Raw genomic sequence first — 26,747 nt, forward strand, 5'->3', positions numbered from 1 at the left:
AGGCAAAAAACACAATTATTTAAAGAAATTGTGATAAGGATTTATCTCCTGTGCTGGTTTTCCCCTTTTACTAGAAGTGCATTTTAATACACATTAATTGAGCATGTAGACTTTTAAAAGTACCAATTTTTTTTAATGCAACCTAGTTTTGTCCCACCTACCTTATTGCCACCAAAAACATTTAATGATTCAGGGAATAGCGGGTTTAGAGGAGCTTGTGATCACTTCTCTTATTGATGTTGTTAGATGTGCATGTGTTTTTATATTTATATTTTTATAAAAATACATTTTAATAAAACGATCATGCCTCTATATTCAACGAAGGCATGAGGATTAAGCAAAGATCAGAATGAAATAAGTCAATGAGTTAAGGTCAAGTCAAACACACACATAAGCAGATGCCCTCCACCTCTGCTTCCGCACCAGGATGACAATGAATAACCAGCAACACAAAACAGGGTAAAACTCATTATCACACCTTTTAGCTGATTTATTTATTTCTTAAACATGTTAAGCCATCCTTTGCCGTGCTGGCAACAGGTTCAAACCATATAAGGAGTGGTGCAATGCATTGACATCATATGTTTCGTCAAAAGAAATGTTTATCATATATTCCCCTTACAAAAGAAGAGACCAACCAATTGAAAAGAGCAAATAGTAAGGATGATGAAGACACTGGCATTGTCCTGCAGTGGTGAGGAGGCCACTGGTTGGTAGAAGCACTGATTGTCAAGGAAGACATCCCAACAAGTATTACAGTCCAACTGTCATTGGACTCCTTCCTCTTGTCTGACTGCAACGTTCTTTAATCCAATGCTTTTGTGATACTCCGGATTTATAAGCCCAACCATTAGGTTAACATTTACCCTTTCAAAAGGTAGACTACAGTGCTATGCTATATCTTCATCATCTCTGACTTCTCCCTAACAATTGGCAAAGTAACACGCTTGAAATGACAATAATAAAATAACAAAAACCCTACATACAATCATACAATACAAGTACAAACATTATGAAAAATGAGTTTGTTTTTTCTAATTCTTATACAAAATGTAAGGGGAGCCTCTGCAACCAGGAGTTTATTTTCCCTCCTTTTAGATATGAGGTTTGATATTTACGCTGGATTTTAACCATTACTGTGTTTTTACAACAGTTCCATGATACTGGAGGACATAAGAAACATTTGGGACAGGACTGATGCACAACAGTAACATATGCAAACAAACAAGTCAGTGATTCACAAATCAAACAGAAGATATTATAGTTTCATATGATCTTACTTACAATATTCCCCCCCATGCACTACACAATAGTCTTGAATTTTCATATATTACATATATGCTACATTCTCTTATTTCTTATTTCACTGATATAAAGGCAAACATATCTCGATGCAAAGTGTAAGCTGCTCTGCTTTTCTTTACATTTAAATTAGTATTATAGATTGAAATTGGACAATTCAAACATTATGACTTAGCTCATAGCAAACATAAATGTAGCTCATAAACTGGATTTTACGTAAACTCTTAATTCCTCTGATAGCAAGAATAGCAATTTCAATGTTTGTGTTTATCAACAATCACAATGTATATACATCACCAGAACTAAAGCAAGCTCAATTTTAACATTCTGATCTTCCAAATATGTCTGTATTGCACACACATAAATACACATAAAAATACTGAACTCATTTTTGGGAGAGGTTACAGTAGTAGATGTTTAAACATCTCTATTTTATATTTAAAATGCATACCAAAACATCTTAAAAAACAAACAAAAAATGTCAATATGCTCTTTTTCGTAATGTTCAAATACGGTGTGCAGCCACCCGATGGTGGTTTTCGAATGATGTCCATTAATAAAATGCCATAACAGTAAAATGTATTAATACTTGAATCCTGCGACGTCATGTCCTCATAGAAGGGTCAAAGGTCAGAGAGCAGTCATGGGTTGGCTAGTTGACTGCCCTACTAGATTTGCTGATGGGATTTTTTTCTTGGACCAAATGTTGATATTCCATTAACTGAAAAACATAGAAAGAGAGAGATCATACATACACACACATTTCACAGTCGAAATTGGGGCATATAAAAGCAGGAAAGAAGGATGGACAATCCTGAAAAATAACATCTACAAGCAGGGCATAATACCATTAAGCATAATGGCTTACTCGTATTACTTACTGGGAAAAGCCCTTATACACCTAAGGGCTTTGTATATACCTATTTTCGGGGGGTGTAGGGGTAGGGGTGTACAGACTTTGCTTGCACCTGTTAGGGCGGGTCCCCTGACACCTTTATGATTAATTTATTTGTTCTTGTTCAAGTTTGGTGACCTGAGTTAAGTTTCAGCAAAACCTGTTTTCATGGACAGAGGCAGAGACATTTATGGGGTTAAAGCTGTGATTTTGGTCAAGAAAAATGCTCAAGGCCCTTAAATGCCCCACCTTTGAAACTGACAGTTGCCTGCAAAAAAGGAGCTTTTCATAAGAGCTTAGTAACAAAGCAAAGCCGGTCTGTCAAGAGTTGGATTTCTTTACATGTTGAAGCAGTGTACTACCTCCCTAGTATGGATTATGCTGTCTATTTTTCTTCTACTCATTCTCATTTTACGTGATTCAGCTGGATAAAATGAGTTTTCAGTCTCAGGCCAAGTCAAAAGGTGTAGTGTTAGATAATTCTATTATTAGTTAGCCAGTAAACAAATAAATGTTCAGGTAGAAATAAGAAGACTTTAGAAATCGAGACAACATTTGTGTGTTAAATCTGCACCATTTATAATTGAATACTTTGTGTGTCTGCTTAAATGGAAAGATTAACAACCTGCCCATTCCCTTATAGCTAGCTACTTCAAACTTTTGGCTGAAAAGTATTACCTCACTGCCCTCTATGTTTACAAATGTCAAGACTGTTGCACCTAATTTGACCTGTAATTGATAGATAATATTGTGTGTGGGAGAAGCATACCTGCAACACTGTAGTAAGGTGAGAACTTAAACCACTGGAGATCATCAATAACAACATTTCATTTAGTGTCTGTGTTACAAGGTTTCTGCTGTCGGTTTCTTACTGGCTCTTACTGGGAGGGGATGCTGGGCGAGCCCGAACGATGAAAGTGGATGTTCTGCCACTTGCCGTCGCGACGGTGCCACACACGGGTCTCTTCAGACTGCATGGTGCGGGGCATGCCGTTGGTATCCATGTACTGGGTCAGTCGAATATAGGCAATGCAGGCTGCATTTTCCCCAATTAGGTGCACATGTGGGTTCAGGAGGATGGTGTGCACTGGTTTGTTCCCTTTGGACAGAGCTGGAAGAGAGAAAAATTGACACAAATTAAATTGTACTTTATTTATATAGGTAATCCCATTGAGACACAAGATCTCATTTTAAACAGAAGTGTCACTGAGTAACATGGTTATCATCATGTCACTCGGGTTTTGGAATTTCAAATATAGCATCATTAATACTATATATAATACTAAAAACACTGACCCTACTTTAGACAGAGTAACAACTCTAAGGTATTTAAATAGGAGGTACTAAAAGTCTCCAAATGTTGACATTGGATAGTGGACAAGCACAGGCTCGCCAAGTGATTGAGGTTTCTAGGACATATCTGGTTGGTCTGAACTATTTTTACCCTGACTAAGGACATTTTGCCATTTATAGCATTCATTATTCATGTTTTGCTCCAAGGTTGCTCCATAACCACAGACTTGCCTATGTAGTGAACCAGCAAACATGACCTTTTAACTGATTAGACTAAATGTTGATATAGGATACACTTTTTAGCTCATACCCAATTATGCACTTTATACACTCTCTATCAAAAAAATAACTGTACTTAATTCCACTTTTACTGTGTCGGTGTGGCTTACTTATTTTCACATGTTGAAATCAATACAAATGTTAGTATTTTATATAACGGTAACCCCACCAATAATTTGATCACTGCCTACTTAGTCATCTCAGCGTTTTCCCTGCACACCTGCTTCCCAACAACTGATAATGCTTGCCTTCACAGGTTTTGCTTATTGGATCATCATGCTGCATGTGTGTTTAGATATGGCTCACTGAAAAACATGTAATTTAAGTAAACATACTTTTTTCTCAGCAGTTAAAAAAACGAATTAATGTGAATTAATAATACCCAATCGTTAATCCTTCCAATGGCCACATTTTATTATATAAGTTTCTAGATTGGTTTTGGAGCTAGCTGGCTACTTGCAATATTTGGAGCAACCCCCCGACCCACGCTTATGATCCATTTGCACTATGAACAAGAGACAGTTTAATGCCACATGAAACTTTTTGCTGCAATAGTTCGTTTTTTGGCCGTTATAAGCGATGATGATGCTGCCATAATCAGTTCTTTGTCAAATACATAATCATTTTCTTTACCATTCTCAAAGTAAAAGCGATGGAAGTCATGTCCTTCCACCAGGTTACCCAGGGCCTCAGGCTCAAAGGAAGTTAAACCAGGATCACAAATCTTCCTGTTACACAAAAAAGAGGACTGAGGATCAGCAAAGGATTGTTAGCAAGACAGTATAGCTATTTCGATGATAGAAATGTACAAATGCAGAAAGAAAAAAAACTTACGCATAGGACTCAAAGTCTCCATTGTTGATAGACTCAATCAACTGCTCAGTGACTTTGATAATTTCCTGTTTGCGAGCTACAACACAAGATCCCAGACAATTATTTACTACACAAACTGATTTAAAAAATACTATTTGTTACTGTATTTCAGGCAAATGTCGGGCAGAGTGCAGAAAAAAGGAAGTCTGACATGAAATCAGGTTCAAATGGGTACTAGTCTACGAATTAGCAGGGTGTCAAAGTTATTAGAAATGGGTGGCACTCAGAATTGGTTTTCTTTTTCATATCTTGTAACAGAACAAAAGGAAGCCTCCCATGACTAATAGTGATATCAGGCAGAACAATGCAAGATGACACGATTCCTTTCAAACAACAAACCTCGAAATCAACAAAGAAAAACCAATGCTCAGACGCAAGTCTTTGCAACAAAAGCAGTTTTAACTAAGTAATGGTGACAGTTACCTTTATTGTTATTGGTGCAGGCTGGGGGATATTAAAAAAATACTTAATTTGTGCAACAAAAAAACAAGTTAAATAGTAAAGAAATATATAAATCAGTACTTCAGCTTCATTGCTTTCACGGCCATTAGCTTCAACATTATGTGTAGTAAGTGCGTGTGAGTCAGCTTTTAAATTGTGAGTCAATGTTTGGTTGAGTCAGAACAGAGGGCAAATAAAGGAGTGAGAAGACCACCTGTGTCTTCAAAACAAACAAATACAGCAGGAGAGTATCTTTTTCCATTTAAAGGAATAATAAATGGGATGGAGGGAGCGGATATTTAGGGGTCAAAAACAGAGGTTCTATTTAATTGGAAAAGGGTTAATGTAGGATACAATCTAAAAACATAAACTGTACCAAACACCATTTATCTGAACCTAGGACATTATTTTAACATCAAGAACAGAGCATTTGAGACATGTATAGATAGATCATTGTTTCTTCGAGGATGACAAGGTAACAGGAGGGGAACAAAACAGGGCATCTCCCCCACACTGCGGAGAGACTTACTCTGAACTGAGGAGGTGGGAGTCAGTCCTGAGTCAGACATCTGTGAGGAACGGCTCTTAGAGCTCAAGATACTGCCCACTAAGCTGCCCAGACGAAGGGCTGTCAGTGGAGGCATGGATGTGTGTGTGATTGGATGTCAAGTGTTTGTTAGGTTGGGGAAGTAAAAAAGGCCATTTTTGTATGGCGTGATAGGAGTTATGTAAAAACGAATAACAAAACATACGAAGGGGAAGAAAAAAGTAGAAAAACATTAGTGAAAACATAGGAAGTTAAAACCTGAAACGCTGATGCGGGGGAGTGCTGGACAGAAAAACAAGAGGGCGGACTGCATTAAGTGAGAGGAGATGACTGCCGGAGGGGGCGCAAGGGGATTTGCAGTTTTTAACTTGCTGTGCATTTCAACTGCTTTGCAAAACAGAATGAAGAAAAACATAAAGGAGTGAAACGGACTGAAGTAACATCACAGCCTATGTGAAAACTGTATGTAGGTAAATCCAAAAAGTCTTTCCTTACCTTTTACATCCTCATCCTCAATGGTGGTGTTGGCACTCTCAATGGACTCCTGCCAAAGAATGACAACATACAGAATGTGTATCTGCAATGCATGTATCAATAATGACTTGCTACAAGTCTAATGTGTTATATCAATTAGTGTTACAAAAATAATAATGTAATATTTATTAGTACAATAGAGTACAGTAGAGAAGAGTAGCATAGAGTAGAGTAGTGAACTGAGAGAAATGCAACAAAAGTCCCAGGCTGGGCTTAAATCAGATTACATGGATAGGGTCTTAAACCCCAAGGCCACCAGGATGCCCTGATGAAAATCATTTACTAACAGTTGACTGTATAGTTCAAGGCAAGTGCAGTTTTGCAGGTGGTGCACTTTTGTTATTAAATGGCATTCGAAAATGTCTAAAGGTACAGGAGCAAACTTATTTGATTTCAATAAATGCAAGTGCTGGTTTTATTGCAATACCTTATTTCCATCCACAGGGTTGTGAATCACAGTTGTCTGTGGTTCCTAAAAGAAACAAATTATAAACTTGTGAAACAAAAAGGTATGATGACAAAGTAAGTGTTATAGGAAATGTGGATTTTCAAAACTTAAGTGTATGTATGTATGTATGTATGTATGTATGTATGTATGTATGTATGTATGTATGTATGTATGTATGTATGTATGTATGTATGTATGTATGTATGTATGTATGTATGTATGTGTGTGTGCGTGCGTGCGTGCGTGTGTATCCATCTATCTATCTGTTACAGGCATACATCTCTTCTATTGGTTGTTCCTCAGTCCTTTTAATCACTCTGCCGATTACACTAGATTACAACATCAGCAGCCTGTATCTGTGTGTGTGTGTGTGTGTGTGTGTGTGTGTGTGTGTGTGTGTGTGTGTGTGTGTGTGTGTGTGTGTGTGTGTGTGTGTGTGTGTGTGTGTGTGTGTGTGTGTGTGTGTGTGTGTGTGTGTGTGTTATGATGCAGAGAGAAAGAAGGATTGAGTAAATGAAAGAGATGCCGTGTGCATGTGTTCATGCGTAATCTTCTTCACAGCAAATGGGGGGACAGAAAGCCTTTGACATCATGCAGAGCAACAGTCATGTGGCCTGACATAGACGGCCAGTCAGCAGACACCATGCACAAGCCAATGAGTGACAGCCAAAAAAACACTTATGAAGGTAGCATCATAAAGGGCCAAATGAGGAAACATCCTCACATACCAACCATGCACAAACATGTATGAGTAGCAAACCCTGAATGGTCTTAATACGTGAAATTCAAAACTGATAGCACGCATGAAGTACATTTTATTTTATAGCATAAGAGGAGCACATGCATGGTATGGGTGTTTATTGAATGGGTGTACTTGAGGAGGTAAAGAGAGGGTGGGGGGGCGGGGGTTGAGGCATGAGGTAGAGGTTGCTCCCTACTTAATATTTAAAAACACACTAGTCAAATCCCAATCCATAGGTGTGTGTAAAGTCTCATTGTTTCAGCAACATAAACATTCTCTGTATGATCCATGCATGGTAATTCAGTTGATTAAATGAAAATATCAATCTGAATTGTGAATAGTTTATTTTTTATGGGTAGCTGTATCAAATATGCTGGAGCTGCAACATGCAGTGCAGCCTTAAAAGCTTAAACACACTATTTCAGGGATAGCCAAAGTTTTGCTAGAAATCTGTTTCACTCATTTTATTTGATTTATTCCTAAACACCTGGTTAAGAATGTAAATCTTATTAAGCAAGGCATCAAACAATAAATCATCAAAGCCTGTGTTAAAGGGTAAACCTGTACCTCCTCCATAAAAAGGGTGTGGGGGGGGGGGGTTGTTAGAGGTTTTGTGGATGAGGGGGCGGGTGTAGGACAAGGTCTGTGTTTATACCAGAGCAGGGGCAGGGCCAGTATCTTTAGGACTGGTCACTGTGTTGGCTTTGTTGTTGACCTGCAGGGGGCAGTGTAGAAGGGATATGACACACATACACACTTTTCAGACACACACTTGGCATACACACAAAAACACACACACTCTGGCTACACAATGGTTCACTCCCAAGACATCATCCCAACTCATGTGTCCCATGGATCTGATGTTACCGAGGTCTAACATTGTAACCAAGCGAGACATCTTAATGAAATCTGTGTATTTTATAAAGAACACTTAGGCAGGAGGGTAGTTGTATTTAGTAAAGCTTCACTTTAGACATATGCATAAGCACAAGAGCTCAGTTAAACTAGACTGTACTGAAAATAAGTATTCAGAGGGAAACTGCTTATGTTTCTAAAAATTACAATGCTTGAAAGGTTGCAAATTCTAAGGTGCTAGACTAACAAGAACACAAAGCAGACTGTTAACTTGGAGAGATAAGAAGACAGCAGTTCAAATCTATTTTATAAACCACGCTATCCGATAAGATAGCAAACTACAGTAAGAAAACATGGCCATAAAGATTGTGCCAATAGATTAAACTTTATATCCATAAGTAAATATGTACTTACTTGTAACCATTCATTGAAGGCCAAGGAGATCAAGCTAATAAATAACAACCATTGCCCCCTGCTTGCAGTGACTCTCCCTGAATGGTAACATTCTTTTTTGCACACGATTAATTATTATCTGGAAGGCCCCTCAGACCCTGAACGTTTGAGCAAACAAATGCAATTAACAATGCATTTTGTTCACTGAGCAAAGCAACCCACCTTGACTCCATCTGCCTTCTTGTTGAGCAAACTCTTGGCTGCTGCAGAAGGAAAGAAATAGACAAAACGTCAGCATGGGAGTTCACAAACAGAGTCCTAAGCCTGAGGCTACACTAACATGCAGCAAGCATATCAGTCAACTGTGCTTATCTTCAAACTCCAGGTGCAAAATCCAACTGCAGGATCCATAATGCAATGCAACATATGCTCAAACAACATCTTCATTTATGCAAGTCTGCTCTCCTGCTACATACTAATTCACATGAAGGGCTGAAGGATGGGTGGTTGATTGGGTGTGTATTTACAAAGTGATGAAAGGGGTAATAAACCCATCTCCAAACAGACCCACACAGCATTTTAAGTAGACATTTGTGCTAATACACATGCACTTAACCACTAGCACCCACACACAGAATCCAACCACTATTTTCTCTTTGATTTACCATGGCATAAAGAAACCCCAAACACTAGATTGCATTAGAGAAAACATGCTGTATCCTTTGTGAAAATGTCATTCTTATCTCATATTGGCATGTTTGCAAGCGTGAGCTCCAATTTATTCTTTGAATACCAAACACCTTATCCTCATGCATATGGGATTTGATAGTAAAAGAGTAAGTAAGGCGTCAACACCACAACTATTTAGTTTTGCCCATACCCGCATATTTCCCTGTCATTCAAAAAAATCTTACCTCAAATGGAAACCACAATCCAAACAAAACAAGGAAAAAAAATGAAAAAAGGAAAAGAAATGATGAATAAAAGACACAAATGCACTAATGCATTTTACTGTAGAATAAAGAAAGAAAGCAGGCTATAGAGAGCCAGAGAAAATAGAGATAAGTCAAAGGAAATCCATGCAAAAAAGGTATGATAGAGCGCAAAATCGGGATAAAGTGAAATAGCAACAGTTAGAGAGATAAAGAGAGGTGGCCAACAGCACCTACAGTATGTGCCAAAATAATATTTTTTCTACTGACTGAAGGCATAAGCAAATAGGTTTTAAATAATATATTCTATGTTATAGTTCAAGATTGCCACCTCGCACATTTTCTTCCTAACTTGTAGTGAAAATGACTTTATTTCCTAAAGACTGGCAGGATTATTCTGTGACGATGATAACCAAACTACAACCAAGAAATAATGCTGAGAAATATATCAAGCATCCTTTTTTTTTTAAAGATACTTGTCTTTAGTTTATGGTATATCCTGTAAAACCAAGGATTGAATACCAGGCTGAGAGAGACATACCTGAGAAGTTTCTTGTGACCAGCAAGGTGGTCAATATGGCTCCCTGCAGTCATAGAATAATAGGAAGAAACAAAGGAGAGAAAGGGAAGAGACAGAAATAGAGAGATTGATTATAAAGTCACTGCATGAAAGAGGAGCTAAGTTAGTCTGTGAAGTCTTGAGTGTGGAAGACAGAGAGAGTGGGAGAGGAAAATGTCCGGCTATATTCTATATATAAATAGAAACATGAAGGATTGACAGAAGACTCACCTTGAGTTTCCTCCTGGCGTTGAATTTCTTCAGACACTCCACAGTCTCCTGCCTGTGCATCATGGAAGCTACGGTGGACCGTTGCTGCAGAAGGAAGATGAGAGGATTTGAGGATCAAGGGAGAATGGAAACAATAGATGGCAGGATGAATGCATTTGCATGTGTGGGCATTGGGAATTTGCTTGTTTGTACAAGTTGGATCATTGATGCTATCGAGGCATCTGACTGTGTAGCAACTTATTTGTGTCTTCTGCATATCTGTAGTTTGTGTGCGTGTGCCACATACGCAGATCCAGGGATGTTTGAGGGCCTCTGTGGCAGTGATACGTTTACTGGGGTTGATGGTTAGCATCTTGTTGATCAGATCTTTGGCCTCAGGAGTGACAGTGTCCCACTCTGGGGATGGGAACTAGTCAAAAAGAAGACAGTGTCAAACAATGATTCAAATATGAATAAGGACAATATATATATATATATATATATATATATATATATACATACATACATTTTTTATTTAACATCCTTTAACTGAATTAATGCCCAACGGCTAAGGAAAGTAGTAGGATTTTAGACAACTGATCCAGGTTTTAGTTAAAAATGAACAAAACCACGTCATTTTTACATTGTACATTTCAGGATTTGGCTATGTAGGTTGTGTATGAATTATTATAACCAATACAATGTTTGTTTTAATTTGTTTAAACTTTTAATGGCATCTCAAATGTGTACTGTATATGTATGTGTACTTACATCATAAGCTCCAGCCTTGATTTGCTGGTAAAGGCGGTGCTGGTCCTCATCCCAGAAGGGAGGGTAGCCCACCAGCAGAATGTATAATATCACACCTGAAAGGAAGTGACATGGTAGGTAAAGCATGTAATCAGAAAATACCAATATACTGTAGTACTGTACACAGAAAAACAAAAAGAAAGTATTATTCCATTATATTTAACACTTCACACAACATGAAGATGCAGAACGCCATAAAGACTTTAGCTTCAGCATCAATTTCATTCAAATAGCTGTACTGAGAAAACTTGAATGTTATTTACCACAAGCCCACATGTCCACTGGCTTCCCATATGGGTCTTTCCTCAGTACCTCCGGAGACAAGTAGCCCGGGGTGCCGGCAAAACCTGGAGAATTGATATGGAGGGGGGGAGGAGATGTGGAGTGGTAGGCAGGAGTGGGCAATTCAATGATTGGGCTGTTTTGCAACTGATTGATTGATTGATTGATTGATTGATTGATTGATTGATTGATTGATTGATTGATTGATTGATTGATTGATTGATTGATTGATTGATTGATTGATTGATTGATTGATTGGTTGGTTGGTTGGTTGATTGGTTGATTGGTTGATTGATTGATTCAGCAACTGGTTGTTTGCTTGATTGACCAACTGATCCAGGTTGAAAAATGGATGGATGAATACTCACCGAACCATGCCTGCTGGTCCCCCTGCACCTCGATAGCCAGCCCAAAGTCAGCCAACTTGACCGCCGCCCCCTTCAGCTTACTGGCCAATAGAAGGTTCTCAGGCTGGGGGGGGCGGAGTCAAACAGGTTAGAGGTGAGAGGTCACACGCTCTGGGAACAAGCTGCCCACAGACACAGATCTAAAATCAGATTAGCTAAACCGAATCCTAATACGAACTATTAGGGGTCAATGATGCTAAAATGCTCTTAAATCAGTGTCTGAGGCAACTCCCGTTCTGCCACACAAATGACAGAGAAACAGAAAAGTGCACGGGACCAAATCTCTACGTGACAAAGGACATTTTCCCCACTGGAGCTGTGGACTTGTTCCCCAAGTCTCATGGATTCTGAGAGAGTGAATTTGTAGCAGACATGATGTGCTCGTCCACAAAAACATCAATCCACTATTAAAATCCATGATTGGGAACACAGTGCACACTGCAGGGAGAAGGATACAGGAGGGAGGTGTGGTGTAACAGTAGACGTGGGTGTAAAATCAAGCGACTCAGACACATATGGGTAACGACAAACACACACTGCACACTAGCGTCATTTCGCACAATTACAAATATATGCAATCAAACGCTTAGACACATTCTCACACACACACACACACACACACACACACACACACACACACACACACACACACACACACACACACACACACACACACACACACACACACACACACACACACACACACACACACACACACACACACACACACACACACACACACACACAGGGCCCAGGTGCACAAAAGGTCTTTGCTGACCTAAGGCCAGTCAGATAGGGTTCTCTAATGAATAATACATTTTCTAACATTTAGAGACTCTAAACACAGACAGCCTTTGAGCACTCAGTTTATGGCAGACATATTACTCAACAGAACACTTACTGACAACGGGACAACTTCAACATAATCATTTACATGATTATGAATAAATCCCCCTGATTATAAAGCATTTGAAAACTTAGCATCACCTCAGAAAAGGACATCTCCTCTCATAAAGTCTCTTTTACTCAATGTTTCTTGCGGGACACCTACATACTGTATGCACATTTTAACATTTTCAAGGGCTTTCTCTTCCTTTTTTCTTCCACATAAAAAATACTCTTGCGAGGTAATGAGAATACAAACTATCATTAAAATATTCCAGACATTAAAAAATCTTTCGAAATTTCAACATTATTTTATCATAATTATGCAATGTAGATCATTCCTGAAGTACTGGATCATTGGTTGCTCCTATTGCTGTTACCCAAACAATGCACCCAGGGTACTACAACATCACATACACAAACATAAAGATGCTAGCATGAGCTGTGCAACATCAGGGGTAGTATTTGATGAGAATACTTATTCTTGACACTGACAAGATGGGTACTAAGCCCAGAACATCTACTCAATAAGACTCTACAATGTGAGCCTTAAGCCTTTACAGTTTGGTAGGTTTTAATCTTATTGTACACACCAGTATTGCAGGCGATTTAAAGGCTGAGGTCAAAGTCCGATCCGCTTTATTCATTATTTAAAACGTGTGTCTCTTCCCAGGAAAAAAGTAATAGTTTGGCAAATAATGATGCTATTATATTTTCCTTCACATGAAAATGAATATTGATTACAATTGTATCAACTTACAGATTATAAAATACAGAAAAATGTTTGGACGCTTAGGGTAAGGGACGTAAAGGGAGTCACTTGGCCTTTTAGAAAGTTGCCACCTGTACAGAGTCAGGACTGAACATGGCTGCAGCAGTTGCTGCGGTCATACAAACCTTCAGATCTCTGTGGACAATCCCATTAACATGGCAGTGATGGACACTCTCGAGGATCTGCTGTATGCAGTGGCTGAGGGCCGGAGGGTAATGAACAAGCACAGGATTGTCAGGAAACAAATGGAAGGAGAGACAGAAAAGGATAGGAAGAAGGCAGAAAAGGAAAGAGGAAATTAATTAATTGACAGTATAAGAAGAGAAAACTTCCCTGGCAATATATCATATGTCCCCCCCCCCATAAGGCTTCTTATGTGTGATGCTGTTTCCTCGACAGGTTACAGTAAGTCACATGAAAGCAAGTCATTTTCTCACAATATTTGATGTACTGCATTATATAGAAAACCAGATACACACACACACATTACTTTTCCCTTTTTCTGTGTCTCTGGGGAGGAAGTATTTTAACACAAAGCTGACAGAGTAAGGTAGGCTATGTATGATTAATACGGCAGGCTATATGTCGTTAATCACCTTTATAAATAACTAGACAAGACAGCTGTATCGCACCTCTGAGAAAACTGTATGTGAAACACACAAATGTAGTACATTCACACCATAACCACCAGAGATGCATAATGGTTGCTGTGCTCAGCACTGTGTGTGTGTGTGTGGGGGGGGGGTTTGTTTGTGTGTTACCTGGCATCAGCCTCACTGTAGTACTCCCTCGCTACGATGTCCTCAAAAAGCTCTCCTCCTGTAACACTGTGGAGGGCCGGGGAAACAATACAGCACATGTTTCCATCTCTCTGTAACAATGACTGCAACAATCCTTCTTCTTTATTTTTAAGGTTTATACTACACAGTTACCCAAATCGCTTACTACAAACACAGCTTTAGGCCCATCCACCACATTCACACACCCACATGCAGGAGAAGGTATATAGATCAGGAGCCTGTTGCTGAGTTCAAACACAACCTCATTAGAACAAAGATGAATGCATTACTGAAATTAAAACAGGTAGAAAACCCACAAACTACTTTTTAGCGAGCTAATCGGCAAAAAGTTTCATTGCTGGGCTGTTGAAAATGAGATATTGTTAGTTAACTAATTATAGTTGACAACCTTGACCTGACAGTTGAGAAAATGAGAAAAATGACTACCTCTCGCTAATTTATTAACCCAGTCAACATGTTTCGAATTAGTTTTTGGTCTCTAGTGTTAAGTCTCTCTCAATACAGCGTGATGTTCATTTAGTATATTATTGTCCCATTTAAAGTTAAATAGACGATAATGCTGTATGGCGGAATACCTTGTAATTGAGAGACCACCTGAGTGTCCGGAGGTGTTTCCCGGTAATATCTTATTCAGCAATTGGTTATACTTAACATGACTCTCTTGTGGCTATGTATCCAAAAACAAGATGGCGACGGCCAAAATGCCAAAATCTATGCTCTGTCAGTAGTCCCTAAGGTAAACCAATGGATGATCTCATAGTAACAGTGAGTCTATTTGTGAAACCTTGTTTACTAAACCAATAGTTTGATACAACCTAGCAAAAAGAAACCAACACCAAACCTAGTAATGGATTTAAGAACAAAATGGTCCAATCCAATCCATGTTCACTAACATTCCTGTATTCAATGGGACGTTATGTGTGTGTGTGTTTGAGAAAGAGATTCTGTAACTTACAGATCAAACACCAGATAGTGGAAACCCTCTTCTGATATGCTGTCATGGAGTCGTACTGATGAGGAGATCAGAGAAAAACGGAAAAAGAAAACAGACAAAAGCCAGATGAAACCGAAAGCATTCAATACTGCAGCACAAATACTAGTACCAATACTTATTATTCACATTATCCTTTGTGTTGCGGTTCATCAGAGTTAGGTTATTAGTTGTCAGGTGTATCAGAAATACAGTGGTAATATGCAAGGGAGCAGTGTAAAGTATGTAAATCATAAAATATGGGTTTCCAAACCAAAATATGTACCCCTGCTTAATGTGATGATTCATGTTGTAATGAATACTTTCTCAAAAGGTTGTTTAGCACAGTTCCATCGCTACAATCACCTTGGTTAAATTAAGTACTGGAGAACAACTAAGACTAAAACACGTGCTAAACAAACTGAAGCCAAACTTTAGGTTACATTTCTTTTTACAAATAGTTTACAAATCCAAGAAACAAACCTGTATTAATACGGGGCCCATGGGCCATTTAACTCAGGGAAATACATAATGATTATTGCATCACAGTTTGAAATCTGAAGTTGCATCTGAGGGCTCAACATGGATTAGGAAGGAACATAAGATAAAATCCTTGGCTTTTTTCTATTCAAACTTTTAAACATTTAATATGAGAAAATACAAATTCTGGACTTGCTTCCACAGCTGTGCTGTTTTATCTTTGGTATGCACACAGGACTAAGTTGTGACTTTGGCAATACATAAAATGATGTACTGCTCCATCTCAAAATACTATCCTATATCACTCTATAAATAAACATTTAAATGTTTCCATATTGATGGATTTGAACATTGACCCAACAATATACTGTATTGTATCTTTTGCTCAGTAAAAGTCAACAATGCCCATCTCATCACTTTTGAGTACCTCCAATACGTCATATATTGTCTTTTTGTTCTACTACTAGATTTCAAAGGTTTAATCATGGTGTCTTTAAACTTTGTAAGAGCAGAAGTTATCATGGAAAAGTGACTTTAATCGCAACTGTGGTGTAGAGCGGATTTAAGAAATCTGAAATAATGAAGTGAGGAACAGGAAGAACATCAGTGTGTGAGTGTGAAAAGAACAAAAGATGAGAGACAGGTTCTGTCGAAGTATAATGAGGAGGAAAGAGTTTAAAGGGTCATTTCTGATGATTCAGCTGAGAGAGCACACAGATAGATCATCATTAAAAAAATATATGTGTACGGACACACACACACAGACACACTTGTCTCTCTCATAACTGTGTCTAAAAGATGAATAGCCATAGCAGGATTCACCAGAGACCTGAACAAAATATGTGTGTTTTTCGTTCGTATCAGTGTGTGTACTGTGCATATTTTAAGACAGAGGACTCGCAGCTCACCGATGTTGGGGTGCTTTAGTAAACGACAAATCCTTGCCTCTCTCTCCAGCTTTTGATGATCTAAAAGAAAAACAGAGGAGACACAAACACAGAGAGAAACAGAGACAAGTTATTTTTGAATGCTGTTCACTGTTCCCTGCTATGATTGGCTTTGAGAATCATCGAACATGAAGTTGGCTGCAAGTTAGTTTGACTCAGTAGAGGACAGCGCAGTGTTGTCAGTGTCAGTGTGTGTTTGTGTACATGATATCCACACCTCTACATGTACATGTTTGCTGGCTTTGTGACAGCCCTGTTCTTTTTCTGATTAGAACTGAAAAGCTTGACAAAAATAATGTGACCCGAGTGCTTGATTCTGTTCGACAAACAGGCAGCCTCCAGTTGACAACAAACAGAGTGAGCAGCCACAGTGCATTCATTTTGACCACCGGTGTCAGGCTTAATATGAGCTCCTGCTTGCAGGTTCCTTTTGCTGATCAAAATAAACATGCAATGATACAAAAATCAATTATTCTCCTTCTCCTTCTTCTAACACATTACTGACATATCACATTATATGTCAGAATTTGAGTATGCACCTGGTCCAAGTCCAATATGTACTCTGAATTAGCTCTGATTTTGGTCTGTACAAACTTAAAACGGTATTCTTGACAAACAACGTCATAGAGAGAAATAAACACAATTTGAAAGATTGGTAGAGAGCATTATGGAACTATGTCCAGAGTCAATATTTAACTTACAAACAGTATGCTTTATTTGAGTTTTCTAATCAACAGCAAAACATTCTTCAATGAGAGACAGAAAGGACAACAGGTATAAGATTTAAAGTATTCCTGAGCCCTCAGCAATAATCTCACATTTCTCCTCTATGAGAGCAGACTGATTGTATCTGACTAGGAAAAACAAAAAGTGACAAATCTTCCTGTCAGAAGACACCAAAGTCCAATGGCTCTGATCCGGAAGAACTGAGTAAGAGCAGCAGTCGTTATAATGAGTGTTGCAGCACGGCGTTAAGGCGACCCATTTCAGCTTTGCCTCGGGACCCGAAGTGCACGAGCATGAGAGGGAGAGAGAAAGTGAAGGAGAGAAAGAAGAGCAGCGGGTTCAACTTTTTTTCTACAGTTAAAGTAGGACGCCTATTTTTCACTCTCATCCATGTCTCCTGCCTCTGCTCTTCTTGATGCAATGGAAACTGTGGACTCAGTGCAGCTGAGGCAAAGACCAATAAAGAGCTAGAGGCAGCGTGTTCCCTTTATAGATACAGGTATCTCTTTGGTTGTGTCGGTGTACTGCATCTATAGTATAGTAAGTGACAGGCAGACACATAGGCACACCTAAGCCCACAGTATACTTTACACCAAATGGAACTTCACGCGCTGTCCACTGCCTGGTAAAAAAAATGTCAGTAAAGTACAACGTTCACTGTGACTGAAAGACACAAGGTCAGTTAAGAAAAACAAGAGTGAAATAAGAGACAAATACAGCATGAGCCGTGGGTGTACTACAGTCTGAGCTAAAATACAAGAGCAATACGGTGATTTAAAACCTATTTTGGTATGGTTGTTCAAAAGTACATACAAAAAGCAAAAACTAGATGGTTCGTTCACTCTCTAAACCGTGGGCAGAGAGGTAGATGTGTGCCAGTCAGTTTCATGATCTACTTAGACAATTCAAATAAATGCCAAATATAACAAATAAAATGAGGGCTTTACAACCGTATGCAAAGCTTAAAGCTGTAAATGATAAACCATCAACTTAAGTTGAAGAGGTGACAAAGGTGTGAATAAAGAGCAGATACACTGGAAATGTGTCCCCTATAGGACAAAAGACAATTAACCAGATGTTGGTAAAAAGCAACTTCAGGGTTGAACTAGGCGGTGTGAAAAGAGGCCTGCACATGCTGCAACAGACAGACTTTACTGCTGCTCTTCCGTGTGGTCGAAAGTCCACCATATTGCCTGTGAAAACAAGCCAATCTAAATGTGGTTTGAAGTATGTTGCCAGCTTTACAGACAAGCACAACAGCAGAGAGGCAGACAGGCAGCCTGACAGGCAGAGCCAGAAACAAGGGCATCTCAGCTATTATTTCATTAATAGCAGCCCCCTTTGAGCAAGGTCACTAATCTCTGCATCTCAGCGTCAGTTTACAATGTTACTGAATGACACATAATCTCTCTAGCTCTCTTTCAGTTGTACACATACACACTCTGCCTTTCCTTTGCTAAGTTCATACTATTTGTATAATACATGTTTGTTTAGATGATAATATACATTATAATTACCCCATCTTTTTTAAAGACACCAATAATTACTCATATTGTTCATCATGACAGCCTTCTACAGCAGAAAGATTATGGGAAAGCATACAGTACTCTGTTGAAGTTAAAAATGGTCCACATTTAGCCCCAAGCCCTTTTCCTACTCACTGTAAAATATATCTGTACTAAGATGGTCAGCTAACATTCGTACATTGTTTGCCTGCTGGAACTCACTGTACACTATAAATGTCCGTCAAATAACAGCTTAACTCCCTCTCTCCATGATTTTCCACCTCCACTTTTCTTTCACTCTCTTCACTTTCTTCACTCTCTTCCCTTTCTTCGCTCTCTCCCTCCGCCACAGGTAGTTTACCTCCCAGCCGGCTGGACATCTGTTGTCTAGCAACTCCTGCACCAATCAGAGCGTCAGGCCTCTCCTCTCCTCTGCAGTGAAACCAGCCTTGCATGCAAATGGCCGACATCGAGAGTTCACACACAACTACTATCAAACAACAGACAGAAATAAGCAAAAGTAACTAAGTTGGTAGCATACACACTGTAAACATGTCCTTTTGAACATTAAAATGTTCAACCCGTAACACATGTTGAGCGCTCTCCTGTATTAAAAATACAAGTATGCTATAAGACACAACAATTCCATGTCCTAGTTATGTTGGAGACTTACTGTAAACAAAATACGATAATCAAGGCATAACTTTAATCAATAAAATTGCAAAAAAGTTGACAACATGTGAATACCTATGTGAATGTTTTGAAAGCAGAGAAAGTATTGTTGCTCTATAATAAGAAGGGTGCGAGGTTTACCCTCAACCTGTCTGTGTGGAGTTTGCAAATGTCAAAAATACAATATATGTCGATAAGATTGCACCGATATGTATGAATAGAGGTTTTATTGTCTTTATGTTAGCCTGACTACATTTTTAAAATGTTTGAATGGAATAGATAATGACATTTTACACCTTCTCCTTACCATTTTCTGCTGCAGTCAACTCGGAAATCTGCCGCACTCTCAAAAAATGATGACAATGAGTTCTGACTGGCTGACAAAAATGTTTTACAATACTTTATGTACCTGTGTGTGTGTGCAGACTTGAGGACTACTGCCACAGCTACTTGAGTGAGGCTTTTTGCTTACATAGTTATAACTGACAGCAGCATTCTGCATAATGTGAAGCCAGTGTGCAGACAAATATTTAAAGCTACCCCAGTCAGCTATAATCATTCAGGCTTGAGCTGCGTGTCTGAATGTCTGTATGTATGTTACTCTGACCAGCAGTGAATGACTTTTCATAAATAAAGAAAGACCATGACGGTTGATGATTAGGGAGTAATCTGGAAGTTTCTGGCTTTTCTTCATGGTGTTAGGATTTATGTTTTTCTTTAGTGAAAATGTATTTCTTATAGGTTTTTTAAGTCTAGTTAAAAATGTTGCATGTTGTTAATAATAGTTAAATAAAGGCCTTTTTGTTTATGGTAATCACAAAACCATTTCACGATCTTCTGTTGTAATGATATATTTCTATATAATAGAAAAGGCATATTTAAAAGGACACAATCTGAATGAAAACACAACTCTAATTTACATTGACTTTAATGCGTACTGACCATAGGGTGCAGGGACAGTGGTGTGCTGTGTCTCTGTCAGCTGCTTTGCTGTGTGTAAGACACTGACCTTCTGCATTTGTGGTGTCATTAACCATATGGTTTAAAACTAATTATTGTGTGGTGTCAGCATTGTAAGAATGCAGCTGCCTCTCCTGCACAGATTAGGATGTCACACTTCATACCATATTAAGGAGGGTTCAGTTTTCATTAACGTCTATTTTGGACAGTCAACAAGAAGCATGACTGAGTAGAGCCTCCTATATTTTTCTTTTGTCTCTATCTGAGATAACTGTATTCCACTTGAAAGCACCTATCATGTGTTACTTAAGAATTATCTAAGCATTTGCTGACATTCACAAGAGTTCATCTTTCAAGACAATCCTTTTATTTTACATTTCCTGGTAAGGTTTCTTAGAAAAGTTACTGCAAAAATCACTATCTGTAAGTAAAATAACACGTGGATTTCTTTGGCAAGTCATTAATAAATGTGCCACGTTATTCAAGTATGTTCTTCCTTTCACTGACAAAATCTCACTTTCTGTTCCTCTCAACAGCCACATTCCAACTTTTCTCAGACTATTGCCATTTCCCCAAAGTGAAATCTGACATTTCCTCCTTTCACAATCACCTGACACACCCGTCGACATACCTGTTTCCACTTACTGTATGAGCTTCGCCTTACCTTCCGCACCCAGCTGCATCAACCGTTTGCCAACCTGCTTCCCATAGATTCCGATAAGATCACATTTAATGACCCTCATCTCTCTTCCTCTCTGATTTGGCAACAAATCTCTGCTTGTCACTCCAATCCCCATAGTCAAAATAAAAATGTCCTCTGACTTTTTTTGGTCTTTTTAATTTCGCAACTTTTTAACCTGCCAGTTTGACGTTGAGACTGGTGTAATCCTAAAAATAGGCAAGACACAGAAATAGAGACACAACCAACACCTGACAGAAACAGTCCGAATACACAGAATAGAAGAGACAGACAAAGACGCCAGCATGTGTGACTCTGGAGTGGTTCACTTTAAATATCCTCTCCTTGTTTGGTATCATCATTCTGATGGATTTACAAAGGTACGGTGGTCATCAGATGTTTGGCTTCTTGTATCAATCAGACCAACATACTATTGTCAGGCACTTCAATGAAAATGCAATCTCCAACAAGGAAGGAATGTATATGTATATACATGATCTGCTATTTTATTTCCTGACTTGATATAAGTATAAGTAACAATTACGATGTACTTTGGTTGAATTCATATTGAGAATTTGGGGGGGATTGGCTTTGTATGGAGGCCTGAAGGGACAAGCTATTTGTGTTGCCATCTTGGCAGCTTTCCCTGCTAGATTTATCGACTTTTGGAGCTGGTGCTGCTACAGTATACTGTTATTGGAAAACACTTGATAACATTGGGCAGGGTTTTTCGGTTTTAGAATTTGAAAAATATAGTTCACAGTCAACATTTTGGAGTGACCTTGGCCAAGATACTGAACATGCTATGTATAGATGTTTGTATGGATAGGTGAATGCTGACTTGAAATGTTGTTTTAAAGCACTTTGGGTTGGAAATGTACTGTTTATTAAGTAGATTCCAAATTATAGTGCTATCTGTTAGAAATTGGAAAGGGGGAATCGTTTGTGCATCCCTCAGCCGCAATAAATATTTTTACAGATATCGTTGCGATAGCATTTCGATACTATGAAGATAAGATGTACTCTTTTTTTTTTAACTACTACTATGAAGTTGTCAAATATTTGAAGCAAACAATGCCAACCGGGTTACACATTCTATTTAAATAAGGAGATGCAAAACGTGTTTAAAAAAATGTTAAAAATGTATATATATATAAGTCTGCATTTACTTGAGACACAAAAAGGAAAAGTAGTTATTACAATGTTGCCAAGTGTTTTCCAGTAAAAGCAGTAGTTATTAATATAGAAACCACAATCATGACTCACTTTAAAAGAAATTGTTGAGGAACCCTGACCACAGATGAGAGTCATGTGATTAAGTTGCCCCTGAACTCAGTCAGTCAGTAATAACATTTGATTACGAGACGTAAGTAGGAAAAAAAACATTTAGTACTATAGAAATGTAATATCTTTGTGAAAGGGCAGCTGCAAAATACACATATCAGCAAGCTATTGTCTTGAGAATTCTGATCAATAACAATACCAATGTCTTGTTGGTTACAGCTTGTTAAATGTTCTGTTAAATACCATTTTAAATGAAAAAACTTTGACTATTGTGACTGACAAAACAAAATGAGCATTTTCGGGGGATTTATGTAAGGCATAACTCAATGAATCAGTTTAAACAATCAATGATTGAGTCAATAAGGAAAATTAACCTCCTAAGTCCTAACCCTAATGCACAAAATCGACCCAGCACACACAACAAGGTGCTGGAATTGCTCCGCATTGTTTTAATTAAGAGTTTTAATTAAAAAGATGTAGGTTAAATGTAACATCCTCCATGGACAGCGGCTAAGTAGTCCTCATCCATATGGTCCTATCCCCCACTGAACCCGAGGGTCTAGTGAAACCATCCAGGACACTGAGACACCGTCACCCTCCGCTGGTTCTCAATAGGAGGAAGAATTATTAGACTGATAACTCCCCTGCTCCCTCTTCTGAGGAGAAACAAAAGGTGGCTGGTGTCAGAGATAAAACTACCCCTGGAGTATTGCTGGAAACTCATAATATGTTAATGTCTGCCTTTATCTAATCCGTGGTAATGCAGCCGCAAGCACATTAGACTAGCATGTAAAAGGGTGGTCAGGACACGTCCTGACAAGAAGAGACACAAATTCACATTTATAATCACATGCAGTATATTGACACAAAAGCTAAAGATTTGAAAGCTTATATTATGGTAGAGGCTTCATAATACCCCTCATGTATGATGCATGTGGTGCTTCAGAGTAACATTGCATTATCAAGATATCAAAATACTAACTGTACACACCTTCACATTACAAAAGACTCATTTCTGAGTAATAAAAGCAATGGTTTTGTCTGAATAAGAGGACACATCACTAACTATCTAGCTTTGCGGTTACAACCAGATAGTAAACAGATGAGGTTTCTCTGTAAGGTTACCTATGCAACTTTTCATGCTAAATTTGAAACACTCCATTGTCACTCATAAATGTCAGATCTATTAGATATACTAGAGAAAAATGTATGCAACATTAATCAACAATTCCTTTCAACAATAGAGGCCTTATCTTTCCTGAATGCAACAATTTTAACCTAATGATAGCTGTGTGTGTTGCAGATATGCTGCATTCCACACGTTACACTGTTACTGCTCGACAGAAATACTAGTATCTCTGCTTCTGTGGAAAGTAAAACTTGTGCTGGATAATGGAAAATGTTTGCAATTTTTTGGCAGCAGTACCAAAATGTATCCATCCATCTCCATCTACTCATCCAATCCAGTTTTAATATAGTTCTGCTTAGAAAATAATAATGATGTCATTATTATCTGTGGCCTCTGTCTATCAATTTGTTATAAAATCAATCAGTTTAAAAACTGTTAAGCACTTTGGGAGGGAGACCAGACTAAAGCTATAAACTGCCAGGGAATGTGTGAGGAAGGAAAAAGAGGAGGGTGGACAGAGAGAAGAGAATCGCTGGGCGGAAGGGTAAATCAAACAGACATAAAAACAAAGGGTTGAGAAGAACAGGGGCAGAAATAGAGAGAAAGGAGAAGACAGAAGTGGATGCAGCACTCTGTAATTAAGAACGCCCTCGCTTTTCTTCAGAGTTCGTCGCTGTAGTTAGTCATGTAAGTTCTTTCTGGGCTGAACAATCACTCGTTTTCATATTGAAATCTTGACATTATAAGAATGCAAGAGCTGCAATTTAGATTGTAGCTTACATTATTAACAGTATTGTTGTATGCTGACTGCAGAGTTTGGAAGCCAAGTGTGTCACCTGAAATGTATACAGATGTAACTAATTAGCTCTAGGCTGTTGTCTGGATAGTGTGCTCTTCACATCGCAATACTAGGCCTATTCATTAGTATCTAATTGTCAATGGGCCAAATTTGATTTTGTCAAGAAATAACCACCACTCCTCATGATTTGTACACATATTTTTTAATCTAATGATATTTATCAGCAAAAGGAGTTTGCTCAGTTGTCATCGTGTCTACTAAGCACTCGGAAACTGATGGAAACTGAAACTACTGACAAAGGCCATGCGATGTGGCCGAAATCCAGCAAGTAGACCTGGAATTAGGAATATGTTGCAAATATTTAATAATAATCAGACAAAATGTAATATTGTACTAAATGTGAGCTATTTCTATCCACCATGGCCAAAACTTCTTAATGCACATTAGACTGAAAAATTGCGAAAAGCATAATCCCCCACATGGTTCATCATAAGTCCATTCCACTGAAATATTGCATATATAATTCACATATAGATGCTCAAAAAGAACCATGCTACCTAGTAAGATTTAGTCTTCTGCTTTTTCAGTCTGATATATTAGACAGGTGAGCATGGACTGAAACCCCAAACCTAACGTCTTTAAAGATGGAATATTTTCAATACTGTGTGTACGTGAGATAGAGACACCGAGAGTGAGAGAATGACCAACATTTATTTTTAGCACCCAGTGAGTCATGTGATCCCCCCTTCTCCCCACTGATCCCTCCTTCCTATCTCTGTGTCTCTCCCCCTATCTTTCTAGTCTCCCACAATCACATCCTCACCCCTCCTCCTTTCCTTCACTTCAGAGTAAGGCGAAACAGAATCATACTGACACTGGAGGAAGACAGGAATAAAGACCATAAGAGAGGGAAGGGGGAGACAAATATTTATATTGCTTAAGAAAAACTAACAGATGAACAATGAGAGAACACGCACACATAAAAACCTTCACTGTATAAATACACCACTGAGGCAGACTGGCTTATACCTCAGCAACAGCTATCATCGCTGTTACCATGACACCTCCACATAACATGAAAATAACAACAGCATGCTCCTATTACCACAAAAACGGTCCACCATGAAGGAGGTTCATGCAGATACAGATTGGTGGATTGGAACGACATCAAACCAGGAGGAATGATAATACACTCTCTGAAGAAGTGTTGGGGTTTAACCAAGAATTCAGATGGGAAAAATTGGGAGAAAGGAAGTGAAAAACATTATAAACCTTGTATTAAAGAAACATAGTAAATATTTTAAATCGGGCCAAATAGGGCCTTATAACCCTATTACTTTACCCTATCAGCATATCACCCCCACAATGTAAATATTTGTATTGCAATTGATTCAAACTAAACCTACACCAATTGTTAAGACAAGCTGAAAAGGTCACAGAGTAGGCAATGACGCTAGAGCACAGACACTTAAAAACAAACATGTGCACAAACACACACTCAGAAACAGATGAGGGATTAAAGACACACACACACACACACGATATATCACAAGCAAATACAAAGTGACAAAAGATAGCAGACAGAGTCATAGTGACAGACACTGACGGATACTGTAAATGAAGGGAGTGAACAAAAATACACACACACACACACACACGTTAAATGTTGACTTTTCTGCAATGCTTCCTCTTGTTCACTGGCTCATCTGCTGATCTTAATCAAACACTGCATAATCAGGATTGCAGCCTGCAGGACTTTGACTGGTCAAAACCAAGAACACCAAACAAACACATACACACACAGTCTCTTGATCGGCCTGCTTTCCAGCCACCAATCCTACCCTAAACCCTTTTCAAATCTATATACTGACGGACGCACTTGCACTTAAATAGGCAAACACGCACACAGTGGCTGAGTGGGGTTGGGGGGAGGTCATGATCCTGCCAGAGAGAAAGGAATCAGAGTTGCAATTCTAGAGCTTATCGCGGAAAGAGGGTAAGACCATATCTGACACGCCAGCATGCCTGGTATGTAAACCTCTAAACACACAACCATACAGGCAGAGGAAAACGTGAGAGAGAGTTTGTGTTATTGCACACCCGCAGATCATCTTGCATATGAGGTGAGATAACCCTTTGCAGTATTTTTGGAAAATCAGCCCAAGCATGCAAGTGGTGAGACACTGATCCTTTTGCCAAGGTGTCTATTACCAACACTGCAAGCAGCAAGCAGCATGGTCAACATGGGCAGAAGAGAGACGGAACCAGCTAAGAGCGAAGGATCAATGGGGGAAGAAGAATGAAATGAGAGGCAGCATGAAGGGAGCCAAAAAAGGA

The 26,747-nt window shown here is 38.7% G+C and overlaps 1 protein-coding gene across 9 annotated transcripts in view; it reads right to left on the reverse strand.

Moving 5' to 3' along the window:
• Positions 1-475: 475 nt before the first annotated feature.
• Positions 476-26,747, reverse strand: part of camk2d2 (calcium/calmodulin-dependent protein kinase (CaM kinase) II delta 2) — a 31,062-nt gene continuing 4,790 nt past the window's right edge. Inside the window, exons 3-21 of one of the 9 annotated variants that reach the window (XM_063883726.1) lie at positions 16,618-16,677; positions 15,215-15,269; positions 14,221-14,286; positions 13,585-13,657; positions 11,764-11,866; positions 11,377-11,460; positions 11,075-11,169; positions 10,611-10,733; positions 10,325-10,408; positions 10,076-10,118; positions 8,825-8,862; positions 8,010-8,069; positions 6,592-6,636; positions 6,126-6,174; positions 5,066-5,086; positions 4,604-4,679; positions 4,403-4,497; positions 3,070-3,308; positions 476-2,023 (exon numbers count right to left, since the gene is read on the reverse strand). In XM_063883726.1, the coding sequence (XP_063739796.1) occupies positions 3,076-3,308; positions 4,403-4,497; positions 4,604-4,679; positions 5,066-5,086; positions 6,126-6,174; positions 6,592-6,636; positions 8,010-8,069; positions 8,825-8,862; positions 10,076-10,118; positions 10,325-10,408; positions 10,611-10,733; positions 11,075-11,169; positions 11,377-11,460; positions 11,764-11,866; positions 13,585-13,657; positions 14,221-14,286; positions 15,215-15,269; positions 16,618-16,677 (1,403 nt within the window). In that variant the 3' untranslated portion in view covers positions 476-2,023; positions 3,070-3,075. Of the gene's footprint in view, positions 2,024-3,069; positions 3,309-4,402; positions 4,498-4,603; positions 4,680-5,065; positions 5,087-6,125; positions 6,175-6,591; positions 6,637-8,009; positions 8,070-8,824; positions 8,866-10,075; positions 10,119-10,324; positions 10,409-10,610; positions 10,734-11,074; positions 11,170-11,376; positions 11,461-11,763; positions 11,867-13,584; positions 13,658-14,220; positions 14,287-15,214; positions 15,270-16,617; positions 16,678-26,747 lie in introns of all 9 variants that reach the window. The other 8 variants (XM_063883724.1, XM_063883723.1, XM_063883730.1 and 5 more) reach the window with 8 other exon arrangements.

Source organism: Eleginops maclovinus, chromosome 5 (assembly GCF_036324505.1).
Source record: "Eleginops maclovinus isolate JMC-PN-2008 ecotype Puerto Natales chromosome 5, JC_Emac_rtc_rv5, whole genome shotgun sequence".
Classification (NCBI taxonomy): Eukaryota; Metazoa; Chordata; class Actinopteri; order Perciformes; family Eleginopidae; genus Eleginops; species Eleginops maclovinus.